Genomic DNA, 19,134 nt, shown 5'->3' on the forward strand with positions numbered 1-19,134 from the left:
AGAATATGAAAAAGTCCAGAAAAATAGATCACATGAAGATGTCTCATAAAAAAATTCTTTAGGAAAGAAAACTATTATCTCCTTTTGATTAAATTATACAACTTTTGTGTTAAATGATTTAATTTAACTGTTTGAAATGCAGTTCACTGTCATTTTCTTACTACACACTAAAAACTAAAAGCAAGAAAAAATAAGTTTAGGATTTCGTATATTACTAAGTTTGTGTCTATTTCAGTAAGGTTTCGACTTAGCAGAGCCATATTGGCTTCACAAACTTTTATTTACTACTTTGAAAACTCGAGGAACTTTTTACATTCTGCCATTTTAACTCGCTGATAATAACGATAGGATTGTGACCGAGGAGATTCACTTCAATAATGTTATCTCGAAAAGTTTTACCGTAAAGCAAGTTCGTTGTGGAATCGTAACCAATCACATCAACCATTTGAATAGGAAAAACTAAAATGCAAATTTTTTCTAAGACTTAGAAAGACGATTAACAAGAAATTGAAAACTAAACAAAACTTACATATCACTCTACCAGTTAGCTTTTCTTGCTGATAGCACGTGCTTTGTTGTCTAAACCAAAAACTTTAAAAACTTAGAACAATATAGCTAGCGATTGCAATTTCGGGATCCCAAAATCCCGATATCCCGACCTTTTTCATAATTTCGAAATCCCCGTAATCCCTGCAAGATCGAATAAAACAAAGCGTAATAAAAAATTATATAAAAATAACAACAATTTTGCGTATCAATAAAATAATTTTTATTTAGTATAAAATTGTAAAAAGTATTGTATTCTCAGTTGTACAATAAAATACCATATCGAAAAGGATTGATTTAGAGAAAAACAAAAGTGAAAATCTTCGCACTATGTCACGTTGGTTAGCATAGACACTTTTTAAAAATTGATTACGATCTGATTTAACCCTACTTTTATGTTGGGGTTCAAACGGACCCCGCGAGTAGTTTGTTTTTGCATTATATATTTATGTAGTTAGTATTTTTTTTCAAAATTTTATGTATCTGTTAAATATCAGAAGATGTACAAAGACCAAAAAAATATTTTTCGAACATTGCTTCCTTTTTTTAGTTATTTTCAAAATATACATCAATGATGTTGGGGTCCATATGGACCCCAACATAGTTTTTCTGATAAACTTAATTGTTTTTCATAACTTATGGTTTTAAAAACTGTTTTTATTTTTTTATTTGTAACTCAATCTATTTCTTTGATATTTTTAGATAAATTAGTTAAACTTAGATTTCATAGCAAATGTTAGAACTTATGGCTGAAAATAAAAAAAGAGTTTGTATTGAATACACTGCTGAACAGGCTCAGGAACTATTGTTTGCATCACTTGATAGAGATCCATCAAGTGAAGAAGAGTTAACATCTGATGTCGATGAAGAGGAAGAAGAAGTTGTTAAAGTAACAACAGACAGCTCAGAATATACTAAGTTTTCAGATGATGCTGATTTTCAAGTAGATAATCCTACAATTTCAAAAGTAGAGAATAACTCAACACCAGTATTAGGAGCTAGAAGATGTAGAACTCGTGGTAGAGTTAGAGGCACTAGCAGCATTTATGGTACAAATAGTCAAGGGAGAATATGTTATACAAATCAGGTACTAGAAAGAGGAAATATACATAATGATAGAGCTGGGGAAATAAGTCCAGGTAAAACTAATTAAATAGTTGAAACTGAAGTGGAAGTTAGCAATACAACAAATGTTTATAAGTGCCCAAAAAGTAATGAAATATGGCAAAAACAAAGACTAAACAATTCTAAAAGTTGAGTTGTGAGCATTTTCATACCATTTCAAGAGTTTTGAGATTTAACAACAAAGCAACTCGATTACTAAAACGCAGCAATGACAAATTTGCACCTATTCGTGAGGTTTTTGACATTTAGGTACAAACACTTTAAAATAGTTTTAGACCATATGAAAATGTTACTGTTGATGAACAGCTGCTTCCATTTCGTGGACGTTGTTCCTCTAGACAATAAAAAAAACTAAACGAGCTAAATATGGGTTAAAGCTATGGTTATTGTGTAATTCTAGTTCCGGCTATGTCTTGAATGCACAAATTTATACTGGTGGTGTTCATGGGGACGGCCTAGAAAGAAATCAAGGGCAACAAGTAGTACATAATCTAGTTGAAGTCATAAAAAGACAAAACACATAAAGAGATAAAACACTTCGTACTACACTTGCTCATTTAACGGCTTCTGACGGGCTTTCATTTAATCTGATTTGTTCTTCAACAGACTTACGTGCCGCTCTAAATGCTATGGGATTCAGAAATCTACCATCGTTAGTAAACACAATTCGCAATCATGTAGTAGAGCACAGCAAAAAAGTAATATTAGGTTTAGTTCGTCAAATTGAAGTGCGCAAGAAAACGGAATTCGGTGTAGGAGAGAGATTTTCTTTGTCTTTTGATGAATGGATGTCACTTCGAAATCATGGTTACATGAATATTAACGTTGATGGACAAAACTGTCATTTTGTAGTTTAGCTTTAGTGCGAGTAACAGATTCAATACCAGCAGAAAAGTGCATTGAACTATTAGAAAAAAACTTAGACCATAGTTTTGATCTACACAGCGAGATTGTGACTGCAATAACCGACGGAGCTAGGGTTATGAAAAAAGTTGGCAGGTTGCTGCCTGCTAACCAACAATTATGTTTTGCTCATGGCATATAACTTGGTATAATTGATGTTCTTTATAAAAAGAGAGAGTTCGATGCAAAACAGCCAGATTTTAACAATGAATTTTGTGACAGTGATTCATCCGAGAATGAGAACATTGAGGAAGATTTGTTGTACTACAATCATGAAAATGTAAGACCTAAAGTTGAACTAAATGAATTTCATTATGGGCCAGTCATTAAAAAAGTACGCAAACTAATACTAAAATTTAGACGATCACCTAACAAGTACGACATCTTACAAAAATATATAAAGCTGAGTTTGGAAAACAACTGTCTTTAACAATGGACTGCAAGACACGGTGGAGCAGCCTTCTGTTAATGCTTAAACGATTTTACGAATAGAAAAACTGTACACAAAATCAATAATTGATATTTACCCAGTGGAAGATAGTTCTATAATTCTGTCACATGATGAAGTGATAATATTATCAGAGATTATTACAACTTTAGTTCCCACTAAAGCAACGGTTGAAGCGATATGCCGTCGAGGTTCTAACGTATTAAATGCCGACATGAGCACCTGAGTCTGAAAGTAATGCTTTAAGTATTAAAGAGGAACATGATCGTTTTATAAAAGAAGGACAATCACCAATACAACCAATTAGACATGAAACATTATCATAAAAAATTCAAAAAGAAATGACACTATTTTAGAATGGGAGTACACATAGCCATTATTTAGAAAGAGTTTATTCCTTTCTAATGACCGTGAAACCGAAAAATGTCGAGGTTGAACGGGCATTTTCTTCCGTTGGTCTGTTCAATACAAGAATTTGTAGCTATTTGGGCGATGAAGCTGGACGCGTTATGCTTCTTGAAGTCGCATTTCGAAGCACAAAATCCATAATATATCTCCTTATTTCCAACATAACTTTTTAACATTAATTAGCATATGAAACTAAATTAACATGTTAAATTGAATTCATTTAATAAATATATTTTTAGTTAAATGTACTGTTCTTATTCTACTTTTAATACTATATAGATGTTGTATATGTTTTTCAATGCCGGGGTTGATGTTTTTAAATCCCGGAATCCCGGGATAGAAAAAGACCTCCGGAATTGCAATCCGTAAATATGGCTTTCTTTAATTCTGAAAACTGCATAAGTAAAAAGAAGAAACAATTCAGAAGTAGTAACACACTGGTTCTAAACAATTTCTATTATTATGTAGCTGTCTGGCTTTAAAAGATTTCTTACACGTTACATTAAACACTTTTATAATGACTTACATTTATTGAAATTGAAAAAAAGTGCACTGATAGAATATTTTTCATGAAATGCGTAAGAAATCTTAGTTATCATGACATGATATTTTTTCATCTAAAATTGAAATAAAGAGGCATATTAACAACATGCTGAAGATATGGGTTTGAAATATAAATTTATATTTCAAAACAGCTGATTTTGTGCAATTTGTAAAATGAATGTACACATTTTTCTAAATATTTTTCCAATTCTTTTGACAAATTTTCCTAAATATTTCTTTTCTTTTTAAAAAAAATGTATAGAATTTAGGCATATAAGAAAATAAAAACCAAAAAAGAAGAACGCTAAAAACTGAAGAACTTTTTTATATTGTTAAAAATAACCTTTTCTTCATTGGTTTGCAAATACACAGATGTGAGACATTTTCAAACTTCGTTTCGCTTTTCATTCTCCATGTGGGATTAGTTTGGGTAGTTTCTAATAAAGCAACACGATCCAATCAAACTTATTTAATGTTTGATAAAAGTTAAATGTTTAAAGAGAAGATAAAGTTAATGCATAAATTGTATTCTTATAGTCATGGTTTGAAGTTTCATTCTTATAGTCTTAGTTTGAAATTTCATTCTTATAGTCATGGTTTGAAATTAAAGAAAGTATTTAAAGACATTAGAAACCTTTAGTTGGTAGCTGCTCTGTTGATCTTCTAAAAATAAATTTTTGATATACTTGTTTCGGATTACCACCAGAGAATTGCGTAGAAAAAATATCTGCTTTTACTGTGACATCAGCGATCCCAACAGCTAGCAAAGCTACATCTATTCCAAAAACCGCAGAAAACTTAAGAAAAGATTCGAGGAAGAGCTTCTGAACCTTTGTAAATAATTTAAATTTATCTTTTTTGAGACGTAGCTTGGTACTATTTGATAAAAAAAAGAAAGAGCCATTTTTTCTAAACGTTGAATAAATGTTAAAAATATTTATTTATTCTAAACTTATAAAAGGAGCAATAGAGAAATTAACAGTCTAATGGGTTCTTGTTATTCTCCAATTAGGGTATACATTTTACAAGAAAAATTAACAAGAGCCCTGAATATAGTGTCATTACAAATTAGATTTTTATGGAACTTTGTTCTGATGTCAGTTCAGTCCAAAAAGGTACGTTCTTTTCTTTAGATAGTTCCTTTCTTAAAACTTTAATATATTATATAAAAAGAGCTCTGTACAATGATATATATTAACGAGATGTCTAACTTCACAAAAATTCCGTAAGAAAAAGTGAAGCAAGTTTATAAAGTTTTTAAGGACGGTAGCCGTTTTATTTAAACTGACAATAAATCATTTTTGTTTAGCTTTCATTTATCATTGCGTTAATTCAGGCTAACAAAAGAGATTTTGGCAAGCAAAAAACTTGCTTCACTGCGGAAACGCGAGTTAGATATAAAGGTGATATATATCACTGGCTCTGTATGACTTCACATAAAATGGCAGCTATAGTACAAAAAGTATCAAGAAGATTTATTAATTATGTTCAAGAAAATGTTTTGTTTTAAATATTGTAATTGGTCTGTATTTAGATGAAAAACCTTGGTAGCAAAATCAAACAGCATTGATTTAAAGTTTGTCGCTTACGTGCCGTTTTTATTCCAAACGTTAAAAAGTTGTCTGTTTTATATTAATAGATTTGTCAGTTACATAGATAAGATTGAAATCTTTATCGTTAATTGACGATGTGAATTTTTAAAACTTTGACATATTATAAAAAGAGCTCTGTATGACCTCATAAAACTATTTTAGGTAAAATGGCGGCTATATTGCAAAAAAGTGTCTAGAAGAGTTATTATTTATGTTCGAGAAAATGTTTTGCTTTAAATATTGTCATTGGTTTGTATTTAGATGAAAAACTTTGAAAGCGAAATAAAACAGCACTTAAGATAAAGTTTGTCGCTAACATGCTGTTTTTATTCCTTACGTAAAAAAGTTGTCTATTTTATATTACAAGCTTTTTCACTTACATAGATAAGATTGAAATCTTTGTCGTTAATTGATGATGTGGAGTTTACGCTAAAATCGCTCCACACAAATCTTTTAAACTTGACTGTTTGGTGGGAGTGCAAGAGAACTATGATATTTTCAAGATCAGCCACACAGTCTGTACTTGTAGTCATGTTGATGTTAACATACAATTCGTTACTGAAAAGAAAAAATGATTTCAAGACCGAGGGAGAAAAAATATCCACAACAATTTTTATTATTTTAAAACGTTTTTCATAGTAAATATTGCGTAATAGAATGCGCTGCTAATAAATTGCGTGTCCCACTTCTCCCCACTCTCCCCTAAATATTGCGTAATAGATGACAAAGTATACTGTGTTCTGAATGAAGTTTTAAATGAAAAGTGGTTATAACTGAACTTCAAAAGTTACAATAAACAATTAAAAACTAATTTAAGCTTTAAAAACTGATTTCGGAATCACAAAAAATGTTCTTTGTTGTTTCTTTAAGGTCGTAGCTTTTATCAATATACAATTCCTGTTTCATACGTTTCTTACAAAAGCGGTTGTTGATCTTGAAAGATAATTTTTACTTACTGAATCAAGTAGCTCGACGATGCAACAACTAGGCTGCACCTCTTTGTTGGGCGGCTGATGATAAACGGAGATAATGTTATCCACACAGAATTGACATTGGAAACTATCATCACAGCCCATTCCTTGTGATTGTTTGTAACGGACATATCGCCTACCTAAACGTTTACAACTTTTACTTATTTAGTGACTTGATTGTGTCAAAAATTGACAAACTACGAAACACTTCTTCTTACCTTAGTTGCGATAGAATAAAAGTTTTCAAACTTTGTGTTCGACTTTCCAGAATACGTTTCCTCAACTAAATGGTATAGTTTGCTATCATTGTGTCTTTGCGATACTCTTGTTGAATAGGAATCTCTATTGACATCTATAAAGTTAGTGATAATCATTCTTCCAGATCGGATCAACGGACTATTGAGATCATCAATAAAATATAAAGCGCTTTTATCGTTTCCTTCTAGATAAAAACTGACTCGAACTCGGAACTTAATCGACGAGCCGACGGAACATGTTGAAACTTCTGATTTGAAGATCGATACTAAAGTTTAACGAACAAAACATGAAAACATTAGTTCAATTCAAAATGCAAATTTAGTTAAAAAAAAAATATTCATTACAGTATTTATATTAAATACAAATTTTAAAGTTTTATAATAAATATCTGAATATTTACAAAGAAAATGTATTTGTTTGCGGCCAAAATCTTGCTCTATAGGCAAATCCATTTGAGTAATTGTACAGAAACAATTCTCAGGACCAACCATCGCTCCTTCATATAATTCCCCTTCATCAATTTTCTTCCAGCATGTTTGCACACAGTCACTATCAGCAGTGAAATATGCGACCCAATCAATTTTGCTTACGTAACCCAAATGATAGATTGGTATGTCATTTACAGAAAATGAAACTAAAATTGATCAAAAAAATGATAAAAATCTGACTAGAAAGAACTGTTAGTATGGTGCTTAAAACCGCAGTAGTTTTTTACTTCTTTCACAGTGAAACTACTTTTTCCTTTATAAAAACATTTTTTTACCTTGCAAAAAACGAGATATTAGTATTAGGTTCAGTATATCGCTTCCCTTTAACATCTCTTAATAATTAAATAAAGTTTGAACCATAAATGATCTTTCAACTCATTGCTAAACTTGATTGTTTTTTTTTACTATTTCTCTTAGCACGAAAATTGGCTTGATCAAAATTTTATCTTTAATTTAGTATTTGCTTGTTATCTTCGATGAATATTTTATAAGCGGTAAGCAGCAAACCATGATAACTATGTATGCTAAGAGATATTAAATGAATTTCGTTTTTCAGAAAGATTGAAACTTCATTTTCATTTTTAATATCGGTCTATTTTTAATGCGCTCCTTTCGTTAGCCACTTTATAGCTGCAATACGCGGTGTGAGTTGTTTTTCAAATGAGTTTTTGTGCTCGCATTCATCTGGTAGCTTGTCGTTTTGTCATTCGATTGTGCTATTTTTGTCATCAGTTTTCAATATCTGAAGTTATACATAGATAATATAGATATAATTATATATAGTATAGATCGTCTAGGTGGCACAACTCTGATCAATATTTAAAAAATAAGAAACATGGTTAAATTGTTGTTGGCATTCATGCAATAGTTTATAAATAGACTATTTTAAAGTATGACGCTGATGTAAAAGTGAAAAAAAGCATTATATTACGAAAATTTATATTTTTATATAACGAAAGAATGATTGAGTTGATTGAAACGTGAAACAAACTGAGAAAAGTATCAGCATTAAAAAATAGGTTTTTTACAGGGTTGTTCGCCGTAAACAAAAAGTTACGAAAATTTCGCATTTTTATCTTCAGTATTTCAAGTTGCTATTGCGGAAGTTGTTCTTGCACAAATTCACCTTCCGTAATGCGTTATACGAAAAAAATAAATAATAATTAATCCGTAATAACTCTTTACGAAAAGAAACTTGCCAAACAAATCATTTCGAAAGAATACTTGCGAAACAGTTCCTTACGGAAGAAGCGTTTCGGGATGTGCGCTAACGGAATAGACTCGAAAGCATTCATTGAACTGTTATACAAAAAAATATTATTATTTATTATTTAAATGTTGTTAATTGATTCTTCAATAGTTTTTACATATATATCTGTATATATATATATATATATATATATATATATATATGTATGTATGTATGTATGTATGTATGTATGTATGTATGTATGTATGTATGTATGTATGTATGTATGTATGTATGTATGTATGTATGTATGTATGTATGTATGTATGTATGTATGTATGTATGTATGTATGTATGTATGTATGTATGTATGTATGTATGTATGTATGTATGTATGTATGTATGTATGTATGTATGTATGTATGTATGTATGTATGTATGTATGTATGTATGTATGTATGTATGTATGTATGTATGTATGTATGTATGTATGTATGTATGTATGTATGTATGTATGTATGTATGTATGTATGTATGTATGTATGTATGTATGTATGTATGTATGTATGTGTGTATGTATGTATGTATGTATATATATATACACACACATATATATGTATATACATATATACACGCATACATACATATATATATATATATATATATATATATATATATATATATATATATATACATATATACACACATACATACATTTATATATATATACATATATATATATATATACATATATATATATATATACATAAATACATATATATATATATATATATATATATATATATATATATATATATATATATATATATATATATATATATATATATATATATATATATATGTATTTATATATACACACACATATATATATACATACAGTGACCTAGAACGATTAAGAAAGTTAGGACGGGGTGGTGGTGCTGAAACAGAATATAAAGGGACCTAACTCAGCTAAAACTTTTAAATTTTAGCTGCGTTAGGCCCCGTTACATTCTGTTTGGCCCCGTTATAAACTTTGAGTTAGTTTTGAGGGAAAGGACAACGCTCCCTCCGCAATATGTCTCTATGCCAGTATTACATGCATTAATATTTATCAAGTACCGACTTTGGTTCACTTCCGACTTTTCGTTGTTTATTGCCTTTGGCTTTGCAGAAATGTAGGTTTACTATTTATATTCTCATATATAAAATCTTAAAAAAATATTTGGTTCCATTACATTTTTTATTAGTTTATCACTATTTTTCAGACTAGTTACAGCTCTGAAACTTTCAGTGCTTGTAGAGTCCTGGTGAGCTTCTATGTTAAAATTGTTTCCAGGGGCGAAGACCCGGGAAAGGGTTGTATTGTACTCACCCGCTTTTTTGCTGCAAAATCTTGCAACTAATTTTTTGCTGCTCTCCAAATTAGCTAGAGCTTTAAAACTTTCAGCAGTTGTATAGTCCCAATAACGTTGAGATGTTGAAAATTGTGGGGAAGGGGAGGATCAAAATTAAAGCGTACGTACTTTATGGATCACAATTTTATTCGTATAAAACGGTCTTTTTTTTTTCTTTCCATTAACTTACTGACTCAGGGACTAATTAACTGCTCTCTCACAACATCGGATAAGTAATGAATATAAAGAAAGGAACAGGAGAAAAATTGCTTTGAGTTATACTAACGACATGTTTACAGTAAAAATTAGTTCGATAATGACCTCTTTTTTTTAACCGACTCATTCAAAATAACTCCATTTCTGCAATTAAAAACTCTTTCATTAAAATTTAAGATTTGGTTATTTAATGTTAACATGTTAGTAAAAGTTTAATTATTGCGTTATTAAGACAGTTACGTTATTAAGATAATTATTTCGTTAATAAGATAATTATTTGACAAATATAATAAAAAGTGTTGCTAAAATCAATGTATAAAAATCGTTTATATTATTAATAGCTAATTGAAAGTTGAAATTAATATTTCTGCATAATATTAAACTTTATAAAATTAAGCATACTCAAAAGCAATGGGATGTAACCGGTTTCTTTGTTCATCTTGTATAATTCCTGCTACACTAAATAAACTTTCGGATGCAACTGAAGTTGCACTTAAGCACAAAATCATTTTACAAGCTAGCGTTATAAGCTTGTAGGTGTCACCTTCTGTTTGATAAAAAGCCATACATCCATTTTCTTCTACAGCTAATTTGTTTCTCTCATTAATCATCATTAAATGTCCATCATACCTTTCGAAATCCAAGTTTATTTGATGAATGAGATCCACAAGCAGATTTGTACATGGTTTAATGAAAAATTTATCCGTTAATTGTGAAATGAAAGTAATATTTTATGTCTTGGTGCATTTCCATTACTCGCATTATTTGACGATTGGTTTGATGGAATTGATGGTGTTAAATGAATGGCATCTTGCGATATCAAACTAACTTGTTGCATCTACGGTGTTAATATTTTTTTAACAAAGTTTTTTGCTCGAATTGTTAAACCAAGACGTTGGGTTATATCTTCTACAAATTCAAATTTTTAATATCGAAAATCAAGATAAGTAGCTGCCACAAAAATATCATCAGTTAAAATATAATTTAGGCAACTTTTTTAAGAATTTAGTAACTGAAATTTTAATGCTTCTATTAGATCTGCAGAGAATTCCATATTAGTTATTTTACCATTCAATAAACTGTAAACAGCTGGAAATAATAAAGAAACTATAGGATAATTTTGACCACTTAAGCTTATTGTCAAATCTTTTAGTGATTCAAACAAATTGCAAAAATCACTTATTATTATAAACTTGTCATCTGAAGGCACATATTGAAAAATTTATTCAGCACCATTTTCATATTTCATAGATAATAAAGCATCTTTATTTGTAAAAATTGAATCAAGCATATCATATGTTGAATTCCATCTTGTTTTAATATCTTGCACTAATTTTATTTTTACGTCATGTTGTAATGTATCTTGTTTTTCTTTAAGTCTTTTCGTTAATCCTATATTTTAATTGTTATCAATATATATGTATATATATATATATATATATATATATATATATATATATATATATATATATATATATATATATATATATATATACATATATATGTATATATGTATATATATATATACACATATATTGACACACACATATATTGTTAATATACTGAGCCAACGACACTGGGGGGGCCGGGGAGCACGTGGTTCCCCCACCTTTTTTCAAAATTACCTTTTTTCAAAATCACCTTTTTTCAAAATCACCTTTTTTCAAAATCACTTTTTTTCAAAATCACCTGTTTTCAAAATCACCTTTTTTCAAAATCACCTTTTTCTCAAGAAATTCTATAGCGCTCCCCCCCTCCCCCCCTTCGTTGGCTCTGCTATTATCATTACTTAATATAGAGATATTAAATAATAATAAATAATGAACTGAATAATCTAATCAATAGTTTATGCTCTAACAATATCAAAAACATTAATTCTGAAAAGTTTGTATGAAATAGTTACCTTCACTATGTCTAAATAAACCAACTAGTGATTTGCACTTTGCAATCAAATTATTAAGTTTATCTTTAAGTAAATTAATTTCTTCATATTTTCGAGCTTCAGCTTCTGTTATCTCGATTGTTCGTAATTCGTCATCTTTATTAAACTTTTTTATATTTATGATATTTCTCCCTATAACATTACAATATTTATTTATAGCAATAATAAAAATAATATAAAAAATAATTTTAAAAAGTACATACCCTTACAGTTCGTATATCGTTTGATATTAAATTTTTTTAAAAAATCGACTGCGCATGAATTTATTTTATGACCAACGCATGGAAAATATTTTGATAGAGGATCTAAATCTGTTAAAGCTTTTTTCACGTTAAATCCAGAGTCTGCTGCAGCGTATAGAGCCTAAATTAAAAAAAAAAGTTTGGATAATCCATACTCTTCTTGTGATATATTTGAAAAAAATCTAGGTTTCTACAAGCCTTCACTGCATTTGCAATCTATGGGTTAATTTTCTATAATTGTGTACCTTATTTCGATATTCCATTCTTGTAATATTTCTGATTCGGTCAAGTGATTTAAACCCAGAACTCGACTACAAAGACGATAATTTTTATCAACATAATGAAAAGTTGCACTTAAATACGCTTCTTGCGAAATTGAAGTCCAAATATCGTGTGTGAGCGAACCATATGATAAATCGTTCATATCTTTTTGTACATTTATCTTTCATACTTAAAACAACATATATATATATATATATATATATATATATATATATATATATATATATATATATATATATATATATATATATATATACAGGGCCTTTCAGAGGTTTGGAGAGTCCCCGGCCAGTTAAAAATCGGAGGCCCCAAAAGAAAAATCTGCGCAAAAGCGGCGCAAGATAATGCAAAGCCATTTAAGTCTTCAGATAGATGAGGACCAGATAAATGTCTAACTTTAAGACTAAATGCAATAAATTAGACAGACCGTTACACACAGATGTGGCGCTTTTTGTACGTTTTATCAAGCCAACTAGCCAAGAGACGCGCTCGTCTACTAAAAACGCATTTTTGGGGTGGCCTGGGAATTAAGAAGGTACGACGTACGAGTGGAATGTTAAACTGTTACTTTATTGTAAAATGATTCATGCATGAATAATTATTAATTGGTTTTTATTATTTGGTTTGTAACCAAAAACATGGTGCACAATACAATGATTGTTTTTCAACACTCCAGCACAACCAGTCTCTTTTGCATGTTTCTCCATTTGCAAGAGTTTTGTTTAAGAAACGATAAGGAAATGCATTATGATTAGAGTCTTTAACGATATTATTTGGAATTTCAAAGCAAGTAATCTTAAGAAAAGAGTTCATTTGACAAGAATTGTCCTTGTTGATAATCCCAATGTCAATAAAATTGAACGGATTACCTTGATGAATCGGATCAGTCATCTCTGTTTCCATATCTCGAATTTTATTTTCACCTGCATTTTCCTGTAATGAGATTTCGGTTTCAACCCGTTCCTAGTTTATAATATTTAAATTTCCTGCTGGCTGTTGGTCCAAAATTGGGTCTTCTGCAATTGGAACAACTATATTTTCAATGTTACCATTGTCACTCACACTTTGAGTTTGGTTTGCTTGTTCAATTTGGACTGTGTTTTGTTGTTTTTTTATAAACGAATATATTTTCTTTGAGTTGGTGCATGCTTCTTCGGCCATTTCTTTTCTCCGCCGCCTTTTACTTGCACCACTACCAAATTCTCTCTTCATTTTAATGGTGTCTGGAAATAATATTGAAATTTGAAAATATAATAAATTTATACATCAATCGAACTTATACAAATTTATAAAACGAATTATTTTAAAAATTAAAAAATATTTACCAGAACAAAAAAGTATTACTATTCTTAAAGTTACAAAATGTAACGTACAAAACGCAATGTACAAAAGCGCAATATATCAATTTTATACAAAGTGATAAGAAACAGTTCAAAACAAATTGATTTAATCTTGTTTGATGAAATACAACTAAAAAATATAAGAAAAAATGAAACTACTAAAAAGCAGATCACTAAGTCATAAGGGGGCATCCATAAAGTACGTACGCAGGTATGGGGGAGGGGGGTTTCCAAATAAGGTACAAATGCGCACAAGGGGAGGGGGAGTGTTCAAGACAGCGAGTACGTACGCGGTTTGACTATCTTTCTCAGGAATTATTTTTAAAACTTGATCTGCACAAAAAGCAACGAACTTTTCGAATGTAAAAAATCTTTTTTTTAAATTACGCAACCTGGTTTTTATCTTTTCAATTAAAACGTTACAACAAGTTAATTTTTTATTATTTTAAATTAATACTTTATTATTAACTTTTTATTAACAATGTACTACTTCAAATTATTATTAAAGTTTAGATGTATTTTTAAGTCACCATTTATGGAAATATAAATAGCTAAATTGATCTTTTTTGTATTTAATGATTTGAAAACTTTTTTTTTTTTTTGGGGGGGGGGGGGGGGAGGTCATACTTTTTTAATAAATAACGCGTACGTACGCAGAGGGGGAGGGGGTGTTAAAAGCGTACAAGTGCGTACAAGGGGGGAGGGGGTCCAAAAGCATTGGTTTTACTGCGTACGTACTTTATGGACGTCCCCTAACTTAAAAACTTGTACGAGTTAAAAGTAGTGATCGACCGAAACCGAAATTTGAGCCGAAACCGAAAGTACCGAAATTTCCGAAAGCCGAAATTGAAATTTCGGCCGAAATTTCGGCCGAAGCCGAAACCGAAACAGCCGAAATTTGAAAAAAAATGTTAAAAATCCCTGAATCTTTTATGATCACCGAATTAAAGCAAAAAAAACTATTTTACGTATATCTAAGCAATCACCATGTAACATAATTTGATAAAAACTATAATATGTCAAAAAAAAAAAGTAGAATATGTCAAGACATTTTAATAATTAAAGTTAACAATTAAAATATTTTCTCTACAGAATAAAATTTTTTCCATGTTTTCTGGCAAAAGTCTGTTTCTTTCATTTGAAAGAATGTCTCCAGCAGTTGAAAACAACCTTTCAACTTCGGTAGATGTTGGTGGAGGTGTAAGGAATCTCTTTGCCATTTTTGCCACACCAAACTTTGCTTTTAATGTTGTTTTTTCTTCATACTCTTTCCAAAACTCTAAACAGCATGAAGATGTTGGGCTTTCTAAGTACTCGTTTAAAACTTCCTTTGCTAATTTGGAAGTTGGATTTTTGGACCTTGTATTTTGTGGCTGTGCAATTATATTTTGCATCATTGAAGAAAACCCAGTGTTCTCAATAGACTTAGTTTTCATCACAGGAGTAGTTTCATTTTGGCTCAAAATGGAACTGTCTAATTCCAAAAGAACTTGTTTTTTTGCAGCTTGAAAGGCTTCTTGGGATCTAAAGAAGTGGTGCTTGTATCTGGGATCAAGAAGTGTTGCTATTGCAAAATGATCAATGGTTTCTAAATCAAAAAAACGTGCCTCCATTGCTTTCTTTAAAGCATTTTTCATGCCAATCACTTCTTCGTCATCAGAGGGAACTTCGAATGATTTCAGGATAGTTGTCACAATTGGAATACATGCACTGATGCAAGCATCCTTTCCAGAGAGCAATTTGGTGGCTTCTTCGAAAATCGCTAAAATGTGTACCAGCTTTTCACACAGGTTTCAATCCTTTACAGTGAACTCAATGCCGCTGGAAGGACGGATTAGCAGCGTGGTAGCAATTGCTGATTTCAAGTACAGAATTCTTTCAAGCATGTAATATGTTGAATTTTAGCGTGTTGGGACATCATTTTTGAGTCTGAGCCTGTCAAAATTGTTCATTTGAACCTCTTGTTGTTTGTAAAGCTCAGCAAAGAAGGAATTTGAAAAAGAAGCATGAGTGCAAAGCTTTCGACATTTTTCTATCAAGTTTACAGCACTCTGGAGTGAAAAAAGTTCTTTTTTAATCACTAGTTGAAGTGAATGATTTAGACACCCAGCAGACTTGTAAACACACTGTGGTTCTTTGAAAGCTGCTTTTATATTTGCAGCATTGTCTCTTAAGCAGAATGTGATCTTGTCCTTTAGCTCCCACTCTTTCACAACATTCTCAAGTCTTTGAAAAATGTTTGAAGCAGTATGTTTTTCATCAAACTTGGAACATGACAGGCAGAATTTGATCCGCTCCCATTTGTCTGAAATGAAGTGTGCCATCATGCCCAAGTACTTATGATGAAAGGATGACCAAGCGTCCAGAGAGATGGAGATAGTTTCAGCATTTTTTTCGTTAAGCATAACTTTCGTTGCAAGCTTAATCTTTTCATAGGCTGGATTGAGCATGCTTCGGTAGTATTTCTCACTTCCAATGTCAAAGTGTGGTTTAAAAAGTGCATGATGGCGTAAAAATCCCGGATTATTCACAATTGACCAAGGCTGTAAGTCGAGGATAATCATTTCAAATATAGATCTATGAAACTTAAGACCTTCTTCGGAATTTGAATCAATTTTTGAGATATTGTCAACCCAGCCAGGCATTGTAAATTGCAGCATTTCAGTCCTCTGGCGTTTTGATCTGATGTCAAATAAAGGTATTGTTCTTTTTTTAATTGTAAGAGGCTCAAGCTGATCTGAAGTTGGTATATTTTCAGGATTGTCGGTAGTTGTGAGTATTGCTTTTTCAGTTAGGAGATTTTTTAGAGTAAGCTGTGGATGCCGACTTCTTAAATGTGATGAAAGTCCGCTAAGTGATTGAAGTTTTGGATTGTGGGATCCACGAGATATTTTCAAATTGCAGATATTGCAAGTTGCGTATTTGGAATCACTGGCTGTTACGGTAAAATGATTCCACAAATAGCTTTTCTTTCGATTATTTTCCATTGTAAAATTTAGCACTGAGAAACTTTGATTAAATTATTGATTTTGGTTACTTAACTTAAATGTTAACTTATTTAAAGAATGATTTGAGAATAGTAACTTGAATCAATTATGTAACGTGACTTCAATTAAAATTTCTACAATTGTTATAGTTAAAAATTGATTTACTAACAAACGATTAAAATTAGGAAATCGTCATGATCCCACTCTAAATTAAAAAAAAGTTATCTAGACTTTAAAAAAAATCTTATAAAAGTTTCGGTTCATTTCGGTTGTGGTTTGAACCGAAATTTCGGTTGAAACAGGAAAAGTAAAAAATTGCTGTCGCAGAAATTTCGGTTTCGGCTTCGGCCGAGCCGAAAGTTTCCGTTCACTAGTTAAAAGTAATTGAATTGTATCAATTTGATCAAGCGCGCCCGACGGAGGGTTAATTGCATCATTACATGACGTAATCTTTATCATGTCGAATTTAGGTTTGGAAAAGTGTAATTATGAAAATGAAATCAATTTATTATTTTAAGTTAACCTAAAGTTAAATTGTTTAGAATAATTAGATTAAAATAATTACTTTGATATTTATTTTCGTGTTTAACAAATGTGTTTTGAAAATGTGAGGCCCCAACAAACTCGGAGGCCCAGTTATATATATATATATATATATATATATATATATATATATATATATATATATATATATACAAATAGTTATATATATATATATATATATATATATATATATATATATATATATATATATATATATATATATATAACTATTTGTAAAAAACATTCCAATTTCGGAACTAAAGTATAAGATATTGTTTGTCGTTGAGGCAGTTTGTAATCTTGATTTAAACTTTTAACAAAATCGATAAATGATTGGTGATTTACAAGGCACATCGGCATATTGGCTTTGAGAAGGAAATCAAGCAATTTCTCAGTTATAATTTCTTGTCTTATTAATGTAAACCTTTTATTAATGTAGCCGTTTTCATCAACTTCGTTTTCTTCATCTTTTCCAAATCTCAATCATAAAGAACATCTAGTTCTTGTCTTTTGATATTACAGTTCGATGGTCCAAATATTTTATGAACAGATTTTAGATGCCAAATTATGTTGTGGAATTGCCAGACCATTTTATTTTCCATTTACTATTGTCCTCGGGATACTTTATTTTACAATGTTGACATAATACAAATGTATTATTTTTTTTGCGGCAAATCTACATGATCCCAAACAAATGACTTACATGCTCTAAATTTTCTTGTTTCAACCAAAATGGGAAAGTTTATGATGTTCAAGTGATGCTCGTTACTTAACTCTTGTTCATTGAAAGACATTTTTAGTATATTTTATGATAGTTTAGGTTTATTTATAAAAGTTTACTAACTGAAACTTATCAATATCATTTTACTTATAATAATTAGTATTTTAGTTACCTAGTTAATTATACTTATTTGATTCATAAAACGTAATTAAATATTAGCCGCGTTTCGTAAGTGTTTTTCTTTTAAGAAATGTTTCATAAGTTGCGGTGCGAAAGAGTTTCGTTTCGAAAGAAATTTGGTTTTTTTATCATTATTTTAAATAATGAAACCTTAAAATGTTCATATGTTGCAATACTGAAAGTAAAGTTTTATTATAAACATTTTGGTATGTAAAAATTTTATTTTTTACAATTATATCCGTTTGGCCAACAAAAATTTATTATAGACTTCAAAAGGTCGTTTAGAGAAAGAGCTCGTTCCGCAAGTGCGACTTCCGTAAGCGCTACTTTCGTATGTAGCAAAATAGTTTTATTTCGCAATTCAACTTGCGAAATAAAACTATTTTGCTACATACGAAAGGCATTTCGCAAATGCCACTTACATTTCGTAAGTGGCATTTGCGAAATGAACATCAACGGTGTTTTTTGTTTCGTAAAATTCGGTACGAAAAAAAAAAATTCCCGATTCTCAATATCCTTCCGCAAGAATTTTATTTTTCCGGAATTGTACAAAATATTCCGGTTAACATCTCTAGTTTTTAATCTTTTTTATGACTTTCAACCAGAGGTGTGCAGTTTGGTTAACTGGTTATCTTTAACCGACAAAATGACCGAGAAAATCTTAACTGGTTAACCTCAAAAATGATCGTAATTAACCAAGTTAACTGCTTTAACCGCTATGTATGCAGTTAACCGGTTAAAGGTATATGCGCACGGATAACTAAATGAAATGCTTGTAATTTAAAAATAATAACGCATTTTTAACCCCGAATT

General features: G+C 30.3%; 3 protein-coding genes across 6 annotated transcripts; all 3 read right to left on the reverse strand.

Moving 5' to 3' along the window:
- Positions 1–39: 39 nt before the first annotated feature.
- Positions 40–7,969, reverse strand: LOC149886333 (uncharacterized). 4 transcript variants are annotated; one of them, XM_090093235.1, is made up of 9 exons: positions 7,558–7,961; positions 7,195–7,428; positions 6,755–7,059; positions 6,522–6,676; positions 5,946–6,123; positions 4,608–4,803; positions 4,317–4,410; positions 542–579; positions 40–459 (listed from the first exon to the last, which is right to left on the reverse strand). In XM_090093235.1, exons 1-9 carry the CDS (start codon positions 7,610–7,612, stop codon positions 278–280), a joined length of 1,437 nt encoding a protein of 478 aa, XP_089949361.1. In that variant the 5' UTR covers positions 7,613–7,961; the 3' UTR covers positions 40–277. The 4 variants fall into 4 exon arrangements, 3 of the variants coding, with proteins under 3 accessions (XP_089949361.1, XP_089949360.1, XP_089949362.1); XM_090093234.1 differs by having other exon boundaries at positions 530–579; positions 7,558–7,960; XM_090093236.1 differs by lacking the exons at positions 40–459; positions 542–579 and adding an exon at positions 3,668–4,047 and having other exon boundaries at positions 7,558–7,962.
- Positions 7,970–10,392: 2,423 nt separating this feature from the next.
- LOC149886334 (uncharacterized) lies at positions 10,393–12,174 on the reverse strand (the record flags this gene model as incomplete). The annotated part of the gene is made up of 2 exons (XM_090094369.1): positions 10,393–11,476; positions 11,988–12,174. Coding segments are annotated over 2 exons (357 nt in total), but the record flags the coding sequence as incomplete, so codon positions are not given.
- Positions 12,175–15,791: 3,617 nt separating this feature from the next.
- On the reverse strand, positions 15,792–16,877 carry LOC149886335 (zinc finger BED domain-containing protein 4-like). Its single transcript, XM_090094370.1, has one exon. It carries the CDS (start codon positions 16,875–16,877, stop codon positions 15,792–15,794), a length of 1,086 nt encoding a protein of 361 aa, XP_089950496.1.
- Between the last annotated feature and the right edge of the window lie 2,257 nt (positions 16,878–19,134).

Source organism: Hydra viridissima, unplaced genomic scaffold (assembly GCF_058129835.1).
Source record: "Hydra viridissima isolate aposymbiotic clone 2 unplaced genomic scaffold, HvirCarnegie_v1 scaffold_7, whole genome shotgun sequence".
NCBI lineage: Eukaryota > Metazoa > Cnidaria > Hydrozoa > Anthoathecata > Hydridae > Hydra > Hydra viridissima.